This window comes from Cyanistes caeruleus, chromosome 20 (assembly GCF_971803275.1).
Source record: "Cyanistes caeruleus chromosome 20, bCyaCae1.hap1.1, whole genome shotgun sequence".
NCBI lineage: Eukaryota > Metazoa > Chordata > Aves > Passeriformes > Paridae > Cyanistes > Cyanistes caeruleus.
Window position 1 is genome coordinate 219,129 of NC_141720.1, and position 13,393 is coordinate 232,521.

At 56.6% G+C, this 13,393-nt stretch overlaps 1 protein-coding gene across 3 annotated transcripts; it reads left to right on the forward strand.

Annotated features, from left to right (window-relative positions):
• Nucleotides 1-61: 61 nt before the first annotated feature.
• FBXW5 (F-box and WD repeat domain containing 5) lies at nucleotides 62-12,497 on the forward strand. Of its 3 annotated transcripts, none has more exons than XM_086858205.1 (9): nucleotides 62-219; nucleotides 489-699; nucleotides 3,002-3,159; nucleotides 3,775-3,949; nucleotides 5,202-5,350; nucleotides 6,663-7,143; nucleotides 9,588-9,735; nucleotides 10,008-10,220; nucleotides 10,673-12,497. In XM_086858205.1, exons 2-9 carry the CDS (start codon nucleotides 510-512, stop codon nucleotides 10,917-10,919), a joined length of 1,761 nt encoding a protein of 586 aa, XP_086714331.1. In that variant the 5' UTR covers nucleotides 62-219; nucleotides 489-509; the 3' UTR covers nucleotides 10,920-12,497. The 3 variants fall into 3 exon arrangements, with proteins under 3 accessions (XP_086714331.1, XP_086714330.1, XP_086714329.1); XM_086858204.1 differs by having other exon boundaries at nucleotides 156-219; nucleotides 3,002-3,167; XM_086858203.1 differs by having other exon boundaries at nucleotides 217-250.
• The last annotated feature ends 896 nt before the right edge of the window (nucleotides 12,498-13,393 follow it).

Below are 13,393 nucleotides of genomic sequence, written 5' to 3' on the forward strand. Positions count from 1 at the left end.
GTGTGGTGGGCGTGGTCGAGGCGGGGCAGCGCTGCCGCTTCCGGGGCATTCTGAGCGATCGCGCTGCGCTCCCCTCGCTGCGTCTGGCACGCTGCGGGTAGCTCTGTGCTCGAGCCGTCGGGGCTGCGGCCGGACGTGCCCGGTGATTGGCCGACGGGGGAGCGCCGGGAGCGCCGGCCGGAAGTGGCGCGGCGGGGCGGGGGCAGCGGAGCCGCCGAGGTGCGGGGGGACAGCGGGGACACCGTGCACGGCACGGCACGGGGGGAACGCTGGCCATGGGGGCACTGGGCACGGCAGAGGGGAAACACTAGCCACGGGGGACACCGGGGAAGCCGGGCACGGCACGGGCGGGATACTAGCCGCGGGAGGCACCAGGGCACCGGGCACGGCACGAAGGGAGCAGCGGCCAAAGCTCGGGAGGGCCGCGGGCCCTTGGCGGGTGCGGGTCCCCTGCTGGAGCCTGACAGCAGCACTCCGCTCGGTTCCAGGCGCGGCGGCAGAATGACACGATGGACGCGGGCTGTCCCCGGCTCCCGGACACCGTCCTGTTCGAGATCTTTCTGTACCTGGACCACGCCGACGTGCTCTCGGTGGGGCTCGTCTGCCAACAGTGGCGCGCCGTGGCTCGCGACGAATTCTTGTGGAAGGAGCTTTTCTACCGCTACTACCGCGTGTCCCGGGATGTGCCGCGGCACCCAGGTGCGCTCCGGGGCACGGGGCTGATCCCGGGGGACGGCAGCTGCCGTGAGCCCGGGACGGAGACTGCACTCCCCTCCTCTGCCCTCTGCTGTCGGGGCAGTGGAAACCCCGGACCGCGTCCCCTCAGCTGTGTCACAGTGTCATGGGCTGAGATGTGCACGGGAAGGGCTCTGGGTCTGCCAGGGGGTCAAAGGGCTGAAAATGCTTTGCCTTTCCCTTCTTTTCACAGAAAAGAGGTTTCTGAGCTCTCTAGGCAGGTGCTCTCTGTAGTTGCTGCCCAGGGAGATCCCGGGAGTTGCAGTGTGTCACCACATGCTGCTGCATCCCAGCCTGCATGGGATCTGTGGAATCACTGCTGCCTTGGCCTTTCTGGGACTTGGCAGCCCCTCTGCTGCAGGTCTGTCACTTCTCCAGCTGGAATAGGCGCTGCAACAAGCACCATTGGCTGCTCTGAGGGTCCCAGGGCCTGGGCTGTGCAGGGACACCTGTGTCTGTCTGGGGGATGTGGGGCCCTGTGACAGCACTGGGGACATGTGCTGAGTCAGCAGCTGCCCTACAGCACCAGGACAGGTTGGATTTGATCTGGGCCCACAACAGGAGCTGACAGAGCCTGGCAGGGCTGTCCTTGGCCAAGCTGTCAGAAGGCTTGGGGGTGGCAGTCATGTGATCATAGCTCTGCTCCCTGCTGAGCACCCAGTGCTGGAAGCAGTTTGGTGCAGTCTGGAAGGATGACCCAGCTCTGTCACACCAGCTGGGACCCGGCAGCAGGAGCTCTTGCTGCCCAGGAGGGTTTCTCTCCAAGCAGCCCATTCCCAGTGCACTGCAGGGTGTGAGAGGGCTGTGTAGGGGCTCCCCAGCTGTGGCTGAGGGAATTGAATCCTGGGTTGTGAGTTGCAGTGGGTACAGAAGGGCAGGAAGAAATGCCAAGAATCAGGCAGTGGGAGCTGATCTCCTTGCAGCAGGTGCACCACTGCAGAAGGGCTCTGGGAGGAGGTAGATGTCAATGGGATTCCTCCAGACTTTGCTCTTGCAGACCCGGGGAGCTCCATGGGGCTGAAGATGTTCTCTTTAGGGTTTTTCTGAAGCCTTTTGACCAGGCTTGTTCCCTCCCAGCCTCCTGGACCTGCTTAGTCAGCTGCCAGCCCTGTTCTTGAGCATTAATTAGATCAAGCAGTTGGTGTAGCTCAGTAACGTATTCAGGCACCTCCCTGGCTGCTGGAGCTGTGGGCACCCTGCACAAGGCAGCAGGATAGGGACAGCTGGCAGGTGTGGGCAGGGGCTGGAGCATGAGTTTGGGGAATACCTCTGCCAGCCTAGCTGCCCTGACAGCAACATGGTTAGAGGAATGGTATCGAGTGGGTCTGTAAGATGAAATGTTGGGTTTGCTTCCAAATGGGGCTTGCTCAGGCTTTTCACAGCTGGATGGGCCGGGACCAGGAGGCTCAGAGGGGGTCGAAGCGCCCAGCCTCACACAGCAGTGGGATGTGCTGGCAGCAGGCTGGTCCCTCCAGGTGCCTCCTGGGCTGCAGTGTGTTCCAAAAAATCCTTCAGTCCTGTTCAGTGTCACTGGGAAAGTTGGCCCTTATCCATATGCATGGGTAATCCTCTTTGGCTCTCTGGGATTTGCTGCTACAAGAAGTCTGTAGGCTGCTTGGCTGGGCCTTTCAATAAAAATCTTCTTTATTTACCTTTTATTGTCCATCAGTAAGACTCCTGTGAGTGTCCCCCAGGCTGTGCTCAGCACACTGTGCCCAGCTTCTGTTCTTCTGTCTCATTTCTTCAAGTCTCTTACCTCATGGAAATGTTTTTTTCCTGGTCCCAGACCCTTTCTGGAACCGTCTTAATTCTGCGCTAGACAAGACAGAGATAATCAGTGCAGAGCTGGGTATGGTGAGGAGCAGCTTCCCAGCTTTCCTCTTGTCCCACCTGGTTGATCTGGTTGTGCTCGAGCACATGTTCCTTCTCAGGAGTGTTTTGTCCTGAGCAAGGTTTTGGCCTGACAGCCAGAGTCTCTGCGCAGGCTGTTCCAGCAGGGGCTCTGCTGGTTTGGAAAGCGGAGACGTGGTGTGGAGCAGTCTGTGTACTGGAAGAAAGGGTTTTTTGTGTTTGGGAGTGGGGAAGCTGCTGAGGAAAATGCTGAGGATTGGTAGCTGAGCTACAGCCCTGGGTTGGTGCCCCAGAAGAGCTTCTGGCCTTGTTCTCAGGAGCCAGGATTGATTTATTAAAGCCTGATGCCATGTTTAGCCCAGCTCTGCTTTCCTCCACTCACACTCCCGTCCCGTGTTCCTGCTCTGTGCTGCAGGTGCTGTCTCCTGGTACGATGAGTTCCAGAGGCTCTACGACACCATCCCTTGCGTGGAAGTGCAGGCTCTGAAGGAGCACAATGACCAAGTTTTGCACCTGAGCTTTTCCCACTCTGGCTGCCTGTTTGCATCATGCTCCAAAGACTGCACGGTCAAGGTAAAGTGGTAGGTGCCCTGCCCAGCCCTTGCAGCCTTGGTCCAGTGGGGCTTAGCCCTGAAAGCAGCTTTTGGGAAATATTTGGAGAGGTTTGACCAGACATCCCTGGACTTGGGCTGGTTCCTGTGGGTGCTGAGCTGTCTTCTAAGCCACAGAACTAATGACTCTTGCAAATGTAGCCTTGGGGGCTGTGGATTCCAGCTCCAGAGTGTGTGTGTAGGTGGCCAAGGTGCCTTGCTTTCTAGGTGAAGATCAGTGCCCTGTTGTGCCATGGGTCTGATGAAGACTGGGAAGATAATGATCCACTGCAGTGGATCATGTTTTCCCTGAGTTGTTGTCCTGGGAGGAATCTGTCTGAACGTGCTGGAAACCCAGCTGTGGTAGCACCATTCACTGCATGAACTCAATCTCCCCTGACCAGTGGAACGGCAGTTCTTCATTTAGCCCCTCTCCATTTACTGTCAGGGGAAGGGACAGGGATGTAGTGAGTAGGAGGCAGTTAAATGGGGTTTTTGATAATGTTTGTTTTTCATGTCCTGGTGAGTACTGGCAGAACAGATAAAGCAGAACCACTCTCAGGCTTCTCAGCAACTTCCTGATTGTCCATCTCTGTAGATCTGGAGCAATGATCTGGACATCTCCCTGCAGCACAGCTCCAACATGAGGCCGTACAACTGGAGCTACACCCAGTTCTCCCAGTTCAACTCTGATGACTCCCTCCTGCTGGTATCTGGCGTCTTTGTGGGGCCTCACAACTCCTCCTCAGGAGAGATTGCTGTGATCAGCATGGGTAAGTGGGGCTTCCCTGGGGCTCCCTGGGGTATATGAGTGCTGTGTGAGGGGGTTCCCTTCTTCTCTGGGTGTGCAGTGGCCTTGCCTCAGCTTGTCCTGACTCCTGAGCTAAGGGGTTCCAATCACAGTTCTAGAGGGGAAACCTCACAGACAGCCGTAACTCTGTTCAGGTCACTGCAGCAGTACCTCAAGGTAGTGTGTCGTGTATTTAGCCTCACTTCTCTTCTAAGTGCCAGTCTGGGCAACTGTTACCCACATCACTCATCTTGAAGGCCCTGCCTCTGGCGTATGTGGTGCTTGGCATAGAGCAACAGAAATCCAGAATGGTTTGGGTTGGAAGAGACATTAAGGCTCATCTTATTCCAACCCTCCTGCCATGGGCAGAGGCACCTTCCACTATCCCAGGTTGCTCCAAGCCTCATCCAGCCTGGCCTGGGACACTTCCAGGGATCCAGGGGCAGCCACACCTTCTCTGGGCATCCTGTGGCAGGGCTTCACCACCCTCACAGGGAACAATTTCCCCCCAGCATCCCATCTAACCCAGCCCTCTGGCAGTGGGAAGCCATTCCCCCTTGTCCTGTCCCTCCATCCCTTCTCCCAGGTTCTTCTCCAGCTCTCCTTGAGCCTCTTTAGGCACTGGGAGGGGCTCTAAGGTCTTCTCCATGCTGGACACAGCCAGCTCTCTCAGCCCATCTACAGAGGAGAGTGGCTGGATCCAGCCCTCAGATCACCTTTGTGGCCGTAGTCTCACCCTTAGGTCTCACAGGGCTTTCTGAGGTTTTGTCACCTGAGCCTCTTTCACTTCTGCTGCAGCTCTGTGTGTGAGGCTTATCCCCACCATGGTATCTCACCATCTTTGTGCAGAGTCCCACAGTACCAGCAATCAGGAGGGCACAGCTGTCTTGGCTGGTGAAGCCTCAAGCCCCAGGGATGGGAGGGAAATTCTGTATGTGTTTAACTTGTTCTTGTCCCCAGGGCCTGCTCTGGGCCCCACTCAGGGAAAGGATGGGTGGTTGGATTGCTCTTTGCTCTGGCTCTGTGCACTGCCCTGTTATTTTGGTTTCCTTTGTGCAAGGTATCATCACATATCTCTGGAGAAAAGGGAAATAATCTTTCTCTGAAGCAGTGGCTGGGAGCTGGATGGGGGTTGGCCTCTCCTACAGAGACCTGGATCCACTTCCCCTGTCCCACATGGTTTCTTCAGGGCTCTTGCTGGAAGTCACTGCCTCACACTCATGTTTCCCTTCCAGAGAACTTCACACTGCTTTCCAGGGTGAGGAATAAGCCCTACGATGTGTTTGGCTGCTGGCTGAATGAAACCAATTTGATATCAGGCAATCTGCATCGGATTGGGCGCATAACCTCCTGCTCGGTCCTGTGGCTGAACAATGCTTTCCAGGTGAGCTGCCTTCCTTCCAGCTTTGCAGGCAATGCAGCTTCCTGCTGGCTTCTGGGGGAGGGAAAGCTGCAGGGGAGGATGGCTCAATCCTCCTGTCCTCCCTGTTTGTCTCCTCTGACTTGCCCTCAGGATCCTGAGCTCAAGGCAACCCTTACAGGAGGTTTCTCCATGCTTGGTGTTGTGGTACTCACTACACTATTCTAACTCTGCCCTCAGATCTCATTAACTTTTGCCACATTAATTAGGCTGAGGAGTTGGCTGCAGTGCACCACAGCATGTATTGCCCAACAGCAGGGCTGCTGAGGTCCTTGCTAATCTGAGTTGGGCCTGGGACTGCTGTTAGCCTGGTGTGTGTCCCAGCAATGGCCCTTCTCCCACTTGGTAGCTCAGGGTATTCCTGGGAGCTGGAAGCTGAGCTCAGCCCTGCCTGGCCTTGCTGAGGTTTCTTGTCCCAGGTGTTGTTTCTGATTCCGTGGTGAGACTTGGGACCTGAGTGTACTGGCCTCAAACTGCTCATTCACTCCCTGCACTTGGGCTGCTCAGTTGTGTTCCCTCTGTTTCAGTGTCACACCTGCACATCCCCATGTTTTGTGATTTTAACAAGATGCTAACCCCAGATAAAATCCTTCCCACAGCCACATCTCTGTGCTACACTGAAGCATTACCCCAGCATTACCCCTTCCATCCCTGAGAGGCCAGGAAGGACTTTGGCCATAACAGGAGTGTGGGGGTACAGCTGCAGGCTGGGAACAGTGAGGCAGAGAGGGACCTGCTCTGTGTGTCTGGAGCAGATACCAAGGTGCCTTTGCTGAGGGGTACAAGCACACTCCAGGAGCACAGGGATTCTCTGCCACTGCTGCTGTGGGCCAGAGGGATCCTACTTCATGCTTATCACAGAGGCCTGAAATCCACAGATTTCCTGAAATCCTTGTTGATCATAGAAAGTAGAGTATGCTGAGGTGGAAGGCACCCACAAGGATCAATTCCAGCTCCTGGCCCTGCACTGTAAAGCACCAGGTAGCACCAGCTGATGACCTCAGGGTACGGTGGCACCAGGGCTGCCCAGCTGCTGTGCTTCCTCACGCCACTTCTTCCTGCCTGCAGAAACATTTTCTCTCGCTCTGTCTCCATCTCCAGGATAGGAAGGAGCTCAGTAGAACTGACAAAGCTGGAGGCCCTTCTTGTGTCAGTGCCCCACACACAGTGTGAAGGGATCTGTGGGCACCAGTGTCCCTGTGCTAGCTCGGGTCTCGGTTTGAACTGTGGAAGTGACGTGGGGTGGTTCCTGCTCACTTCTCCTCACTGCTCACAGGGCATCGAGTCTGAGAATGTGAATGTAGTGAAGAGACTGTTCAAAATCCAGAACCTGAATGCCAGCACCATCCGGACGGTGATGGTGGCTGACTGCAGCCGGTATGATTCCCCGGATCTGCTCCTGGACTACGAGGAGCAGCTGGCTGCTTCCTCCACCTGCCCAGTCTTTGATCTCGGCAGCGACAGCGAGGAAGAAGAGGCCAAGCCCAAGCCGCCTCCGGAGCCAGCTGTACAGGAATTGCCGGGTGCCGGGGGTGTGCCGGCAGAGCATGGGCTGCAGCAGTTCTTTGATGATATCATGGAGGGCCGTGTGAGGCCTGCCATGACCGAGACAGAGCTGGAGACAAAGGTGGCCGAGCTGTTTGTGCGCAACAGAACTAAACCGCCTGAGCCAAACCTGCTCCCGACAGACAGCAACAGCAAGACAAAGTACTTGATCTTCACCACAGGATGCCTCACCTACTCCCCACACCAGATAGGTAAGGTTGGGTCTGAGCCTGGGACAGCCAGGGTTCTCTGGGGGCCTGAGCTGCAGCTGCACTTGGGATTTGGGTCGGGAAAAGACCGTGTCTCTCTGCTGCCTGTTTGTGAAGTGTGAGCTGCAGTTTGCTCTGGGTTCTGAGAGGCCCCATCACTGAGGGAAGTTCCACCTCCTCCACTTGCCTGAGGGTTGTTTTGTTGTTGCCAGCATGAAACATGGCCAAAGTCATGGCAAGGGCTGAGCAGAAAAGCAAGAAGGAGCTACTGGTTAAGGACACCACCAGCCATGAGCAGCAGTGGGTACAGGGGCGGGGCAGCAGTTGCCCTGGAGGAGTGTGTGGAGGGACCTCAGTCCTTTTCTTTTGTAGGAATAGACAGGGCATCAGGGCAAGCCTGGTCTGGGCAGCGTGGAGTTGATGTGTGAGTCACTTGTGCGGTGCCACTGCCCCTTGCCTGCCTCTCCTCTGCCATGCGTGGGACCAGCCAGTGTTTGTGTGGTGAGCGATGCTGGGCAGGCTGCAGCCTCCTCTGTTGTACCAGTGGGGTACAGTGGGCTGTAGGGGCAGCATGTGCCAGGCCGTGACATTGCTGGTGACCTAGTCCTGTGTTAGGATGTCACTTGCTCTCACCTGGGGCACTCATGTTAAGGCAACAGATCTAGCAGAGCCTGAATTTACAGGAAATCCTGTGGGGAGCTCCTCAGCAGGGAGCAGGAGCAGGTAGACTGGCTGTTTCCCCAAGAGACCCTAAAGCTGGCAGAGAGGTGGAAAGGACCAGGAGTGTGGGGAAGGAGGGAGCTGCTCCCAGAATAGATTGCTGTGAAGCCAGACTGTTTCAGTTCCTTTCACTGCTCACACAGTTACAGCCTTGCTTCCTTGCTCTCCTGACTTTCCCATGACATGGTCCCACAGCAGTAAGGTGGAGGAAGGCAATTTCTAGAACTGTAAGCAACTTAGTCTTTGCCCACCTCAGTTATATGACCTGGACTGAATGAGCTCTGCTCCATGCTCCTGCCCATGGGCTGGCTTTGCAGACAGCCCTGGGCTGAGCTGAGGTGGCCCCTGGATCCCCTGGGCTGAGCCAAGGCCACCTCACAGACTGCAACCTGCTACACACCAAGGCAGAGCCTTTGGGCTCCCGAATTCCTCCAGAGCCTCCCAAGGCTGAGGGATTTGTGTGATGCCTTTGAACTCTGTGACTCCCTGGCTGGCAGCCAACACTTGCAGTACAGGCTGCTGCTTGGAGGGCAGTTCCTGTCTCACCATGAGTCACTACAGTGTCGTTTCCCCCTTAGTTTGTGCGCAGAACTGGCCCTGTGCACCTGCTCTGTGCCCACAGGACCTGAAGGAGCTCACTCTTTGCTCACCTCCCATTCTATGCAGTGCTGCTCCAGCCTGAAATCTTGAGTTCCCATTTCTCATGCTGGTTCCAGGTTGAGCAGCCTGTCCTGCTGACTCATGTGTGTCTGAGTTTGGAACGGGGAGCATGGTGCTGCAGAAGTGAGGATGAAAATGTTGGTGAGCAGCACTGGTGGGGTGGAAGACCACCAGTCCTGTCCCAAAGGTCCTAAGCTCAGGGACAGGGATATTGGGAATGGACTTGGACTTGAGCTGTAGTGGGGTGTCACCCATGTCTTGTTGGGCTGCAGGAGAGGGCTAAAATCAAAGGTGATGTTAGCAATTCCTGCAGAGGGGCGATGGGATGGGATGGGATGGGATGGGATGGGCCACCTTCCAGCTCCCTCTGGACCTGCTGAGGATGAAGCCTGTGTGTGTGTGTGCCCAGGAGCTACTGAGGCTCACAGGGGTCCTCCAGAAAGCCATTGGGGATGGACCATTTGTGAAGCTGTTTGTGTTTTGGACCTCTTCAGAGCTGGAAGGGGACAGGGCTTGACCCATCACTTGTCTCATTTAGTCAGGGGGTTCAGAAGCTACAAATCACTTGAGCACAATTTTGGTTTAAATGTCTGTTCTTTGAGCTTTCTGGGACAGATCCCCACCTGCACTTGACAGTGTCAGGGGAAAAGTCTGCCACAGCCAGTGCATCTACTGGGCTGCTCCAGGCTGGCTACTGCAGAGAATGGGCCCAGCCCAGGGAATAATTTAGGAGAAAAGCCTTTCCACAACTAGCGTGTCTCCTGGGCCAACGCAGCTTCCATGTGCTCCAGAGATGGGCTGAGGTGAGGTTTGGCTGATCCCACTGGGATCTCCCTGTCTGGGATTGGATGTGCCAGGATGTTTCTCATGGGCAAGGTCCTGGCCTGAAGCCCACCTGGAGAGCTGAAGGAGCCTGGCCAGGACAGCAGCCCTGTCCCAGACCTTGCCCAGCAAGCTGGTTCTTACTTAGTCATGCCAAGGAAATCCCCTCCCTGAAGCTTGGGATCTCCCCCAGCCCTTCTGGCAGCAGCATATGGAACTGCCTCCCTCTGCTTTCTATCCCACAGGGATTAAAAGGATCCTGCCCCATCAGATGACGACTGCAGGGCCGGTGCTGGGGGAGGAACGGCGCTCAGATGAGTTCTTTGACTCCCTGGATCACGTCATCGACATCCATGGGCACATCATTGGCATGGGCCTCTCCCCTGACCACCGGTGAGCACTGAGGGCTTCAGCAACTGCCAGGGTGGGCAAGAGCTGCTCACAGGCTCTGTGGGGTGACCAGGACATGAAGTGACTGTGGTGGATGGATTGAGTGCCTGCTGATCCAGGTGCTAATGGTGTGTTATTGCTGAGCATCACCCCTGGCCTGTTCCCTGTTTCAGCCTGGATTTCAGTGAGCTGAGCTGTAGGCTCCGTCCCTGCTGTTCCAGGGGGCTCTGTGAACTCTGATACAGTGCAGGTAACCAATCCCTATCCTCCCCAAGGTACCTCTATGTGAACAGCCGGGCCTGGCCACGGGACTGTGTCATCTCAGATCCGATGCAGCCACCTCCCATTGCTGAGGAGATCGACCTGCATGTGTTTGACCTGAAGACCATGAAGGAGGTGAAGCGAGCACTGCGTGCACACCGGGCCTACACACCCAATGAGGAGTGCTTCTTCATCTTCCTGGATGTCAGCAGGGACTTTGTAGCAAGGTGAGGGGGTGGCCAGGATTCTGATCCTGCATCTGGGACACCCTGGGGCAGTTGCTATGGGATGGCCGGGTGAGCAGAACACTCCCTTGTGTTGGGAGCAGAGCAGGGAATGGGAGTCAGGGTAACTGACTTGGAAAGTGCTGATAAAAGGTAACTGCCCTGGTCCTGTTGTAAATATCCTGCTGTAAATCCCTGAGGAAAGGTAAATCTGGGGCTGGTGGTGTGTTTGGTCGCAGGTGGTAAATGCCCTTCTTGGGGCTGCAGGTGCTGTGGGGTGAGCTGAGGGGCACTGGATCCCAGAGGGAACTGCCTGCGCAGGATGAAGCTCATGGAGACGGGCTTGGGTACCCTATGCCCCCATCCCTGCAGAAAGATGGGGGTGGGGAGGGTTGGGGCTGTTAGGCTGACACTGGGACCAGTGGGACACCCTGACCACTGTCTCTCCACCGCAGTGGGGCAGAGGATCGACATGGCTACATCTGGGACCGGCACTACAACATCTGCCTGGCGAAGCTGCAGCATGACAACGTGGTGAACTCAGTGGCATTCAGCCCAGTGGAGCAGGAGCTGCTGCTGACAGCCAGTGATGACACCACCATCAAAGTGTGGCGGTCCCCACGGGCTGTGCGCATCCGGCAGGCCAGGAGGCCCCGGCCCAGGAAACTGCTCTTCTCCTGGCTCATGAACCAGAAAAGCTGAACCCAGGTACATCTGCTCCTGCAGCTTCCTCACTGCAGCACCTCCTGAGCTCACAGAGCCCTGAGCCTTGCACAGAGATGAGCTCTAGGCACACAAATCCTATGGCTGAGCCTGGCAGCGGGAATTGCCTCCTCCTTGAAGCACTGGCTTCAGATAGGACATAAGAGCTGGGGTCCTGTCGTGGATCTGTCAGGCAGCAGCTGAGCTGGTCACTGCAGGGTGAGCTCCCACAGCTTCTCACCAGCGTTGCTACTTGGGCATAGCTCTCTGGGTGAGCTCTGGGCTTGAGACACTGAGGCACGTTCAGTGTGGTTCTGTGTGAGCTGGGGACGTGGCCGGCCCCACTGGGAGTTACCAGCTGCAGAGTACTTGGCAGGGGCCACAGTGCAGCTGCGCTGCCTGACTGCAGGACTCTCTTAATATTGGCGTTTTATTAATGTGTGTTTGTCCCAAAGCTCCATGGGCAACTTGTCTGGCTGCTGGGGAATGTCAAGTGCCTCCTCCCCATGGCACCTCTGCCCGGGAGGGCAGCAGGGACTGGGGGCAGTGAGGGGGTGGCAGGGTCAGGGCTGGGAGCCTGCCTGGCCCTAGGGTCTGTGTATTGGTATCACCAGTTTCCAAACTTGGGAGGGGTGAGGGCTGGTGGTCCCTCCTGCTGGCTTTGCCTCTGTCTTCCTCTGAGTTGCACTTCAATAAGCTATGGATCGGGAACGTATTTATTGTGGGGGATCTGCTGTCCCTTTCTGGGGTACCTGTGAGGACAGCTCACCTCCTGCCCACGCTACCCAATCATGGCACTTCAGGTTCTCTAGGTATGTTCTCTGTAAATAGGTGTAGGCACCCACAGGTGCTGCAGGTATTCATTCACCTGCAGGTGATGGGGACGGAGCCCTCCTGCCTGCAGTGACAGCTGAATAAGCTCCCTGTCCCTGAGGCTGACCTGCCATGGAGGTGGTCAGCTTCTCCGGGACCCCACCGGCAGTGGGGATGGTCACTTGGAGTTACTACAGACTCAGTGGTGTTCACTGTCTGTCCCCTGAGCTTCTCTCTCCCTGTAGCAGGTACCCAAATGTGTCTAAAATTAAGCTCCTTATCTTGATCTGGCCTAGATGGGGCCCCAAGGAGCTGCTGTCATTCCTGGAAGCAGGGCTGGGAAGGAGCAGCAGGGGGAGGCACCTTGGGCCCTCCCTGGAAGCCCTGGGGCAGGTTCCTGTGCCATTCCCAGTCTGGGGTTGTTGATAGACCTGATGGAGGTGGCAGCTTCTGTCACAATGGCACTGATGGATTTAGCAGCCTCTGCAGCAGGAGGATCAGCACCTGTGTCCTGCTGTGCCCCAGCTTCATCCAAAATGCCTGTACTCAGGTTTTCTGTCATGAAATGAGGGGTTCCTTCATGTGTGTGTGCACACAGGCACCACATCCCGCACAGTCACACTGTGAAGGAACAGCCTCTCCCTCCTCCCCCAACTGTGAACTCTCCACCCGTGGCTCCGTGCAGCAGCGAGTGAGGCACTGAGGTGTTGTTTGTACTGAGTTTTGCTCTTCACTCTGGCATTGAATAAATACTCTGCTAAAGCATCTCTGCAATGTGAGCTTGTTTTTCTGAGCAGTGCTCTGCTGAGGCAGAGCTGAGGCCAGGACTGTCACAAGGCTGGGCTGGGGCACTGCAGGAGCTGCTGCCCAGCCTGTGGCTGCCCGCCCTGGGCTGTGTGGGTAGACAGCTGTGAGTAACAGGAGAGAGGCAGAGGATGGCTGAAGGGCAGCAAGCGTCCAGGGCTGAACACTGCAGGCTCCAGGACAGGCCAGGGGCTGGATGCCTCCTGGATTTATGTTTTTCCAAGCACTAACAGGCACAGGTAAGCAGAAAGCCCTCCAGTGCTGTTTGGCATTCCTGTGCCACAGCAGCCTCCTGAGCTGCAATGCCACTGTCCCCTCATTGCCCTTTGTATCTCCCTGGTGCAGCAGCTGCTGTGGTATGAAGGGGGTCTGGGGGCTTCCCAGAGGGGACAGGCACCCATGGTCATCCCTTGTGTTTGTTTCTTCCACACACAGTGAGTAGAGGCCACCAGGCTGCTGCCCCCACATGGGTTTAGTCCCTAGGCTGGTGCTGCAGCTTGGGAGGGGCAGGAGCAGGCATCCTGCAGGTTCTGGGCTCCCAAAAGCAGTGAGGGAAAAGCAGCCTGTTCTGCAGGAGCTCAGAGTTGTTACAACTCAGGACCAGTTGTATTGTGTTGGATTTGCCTTAGAAGCAGCAGAACCATTGGAACCACGTGCCCGGTGCTGTTACACTGGCTCCCACTGGCCTTTTGGCCCAGTGGAGCTCCAGCAGCCAGACTCCAGCTCTTTCCCTTCCCCTTACAGCCCCTGCTGTTTCCTCCTTGTTTGGGAATCCTCCTGCAGGAGGCAGGAGCTGGGGAGAGTTGCCAGCACAGAAATAATCCCCCAGCACAGAAACCCCCCTACCCTGAGACAAT

Coding starts and splice junctions, on each gene's coding strand:
- FBXW5 (XM_086858205.1), top strand. CDS start 510: ATGGACGCGGGCTGTCCCCGGCTCCCGGACACCGTCCTGTTCGAGATC. Junction 7,144..9,587: donor CTACTCCCCACACCAGATAG/GTAAGGTTGGGT, acceptor TCTATCCCACAG/GGATTAAAAGGATCCTGCCC. Junction 10,221..10,672: donor AGCAGGGACTTTGTAGCAAG/GTGAGGGGGTGG, acceptor TCTCCACCGCAG/TGGGGCAGAGGATCGACATG.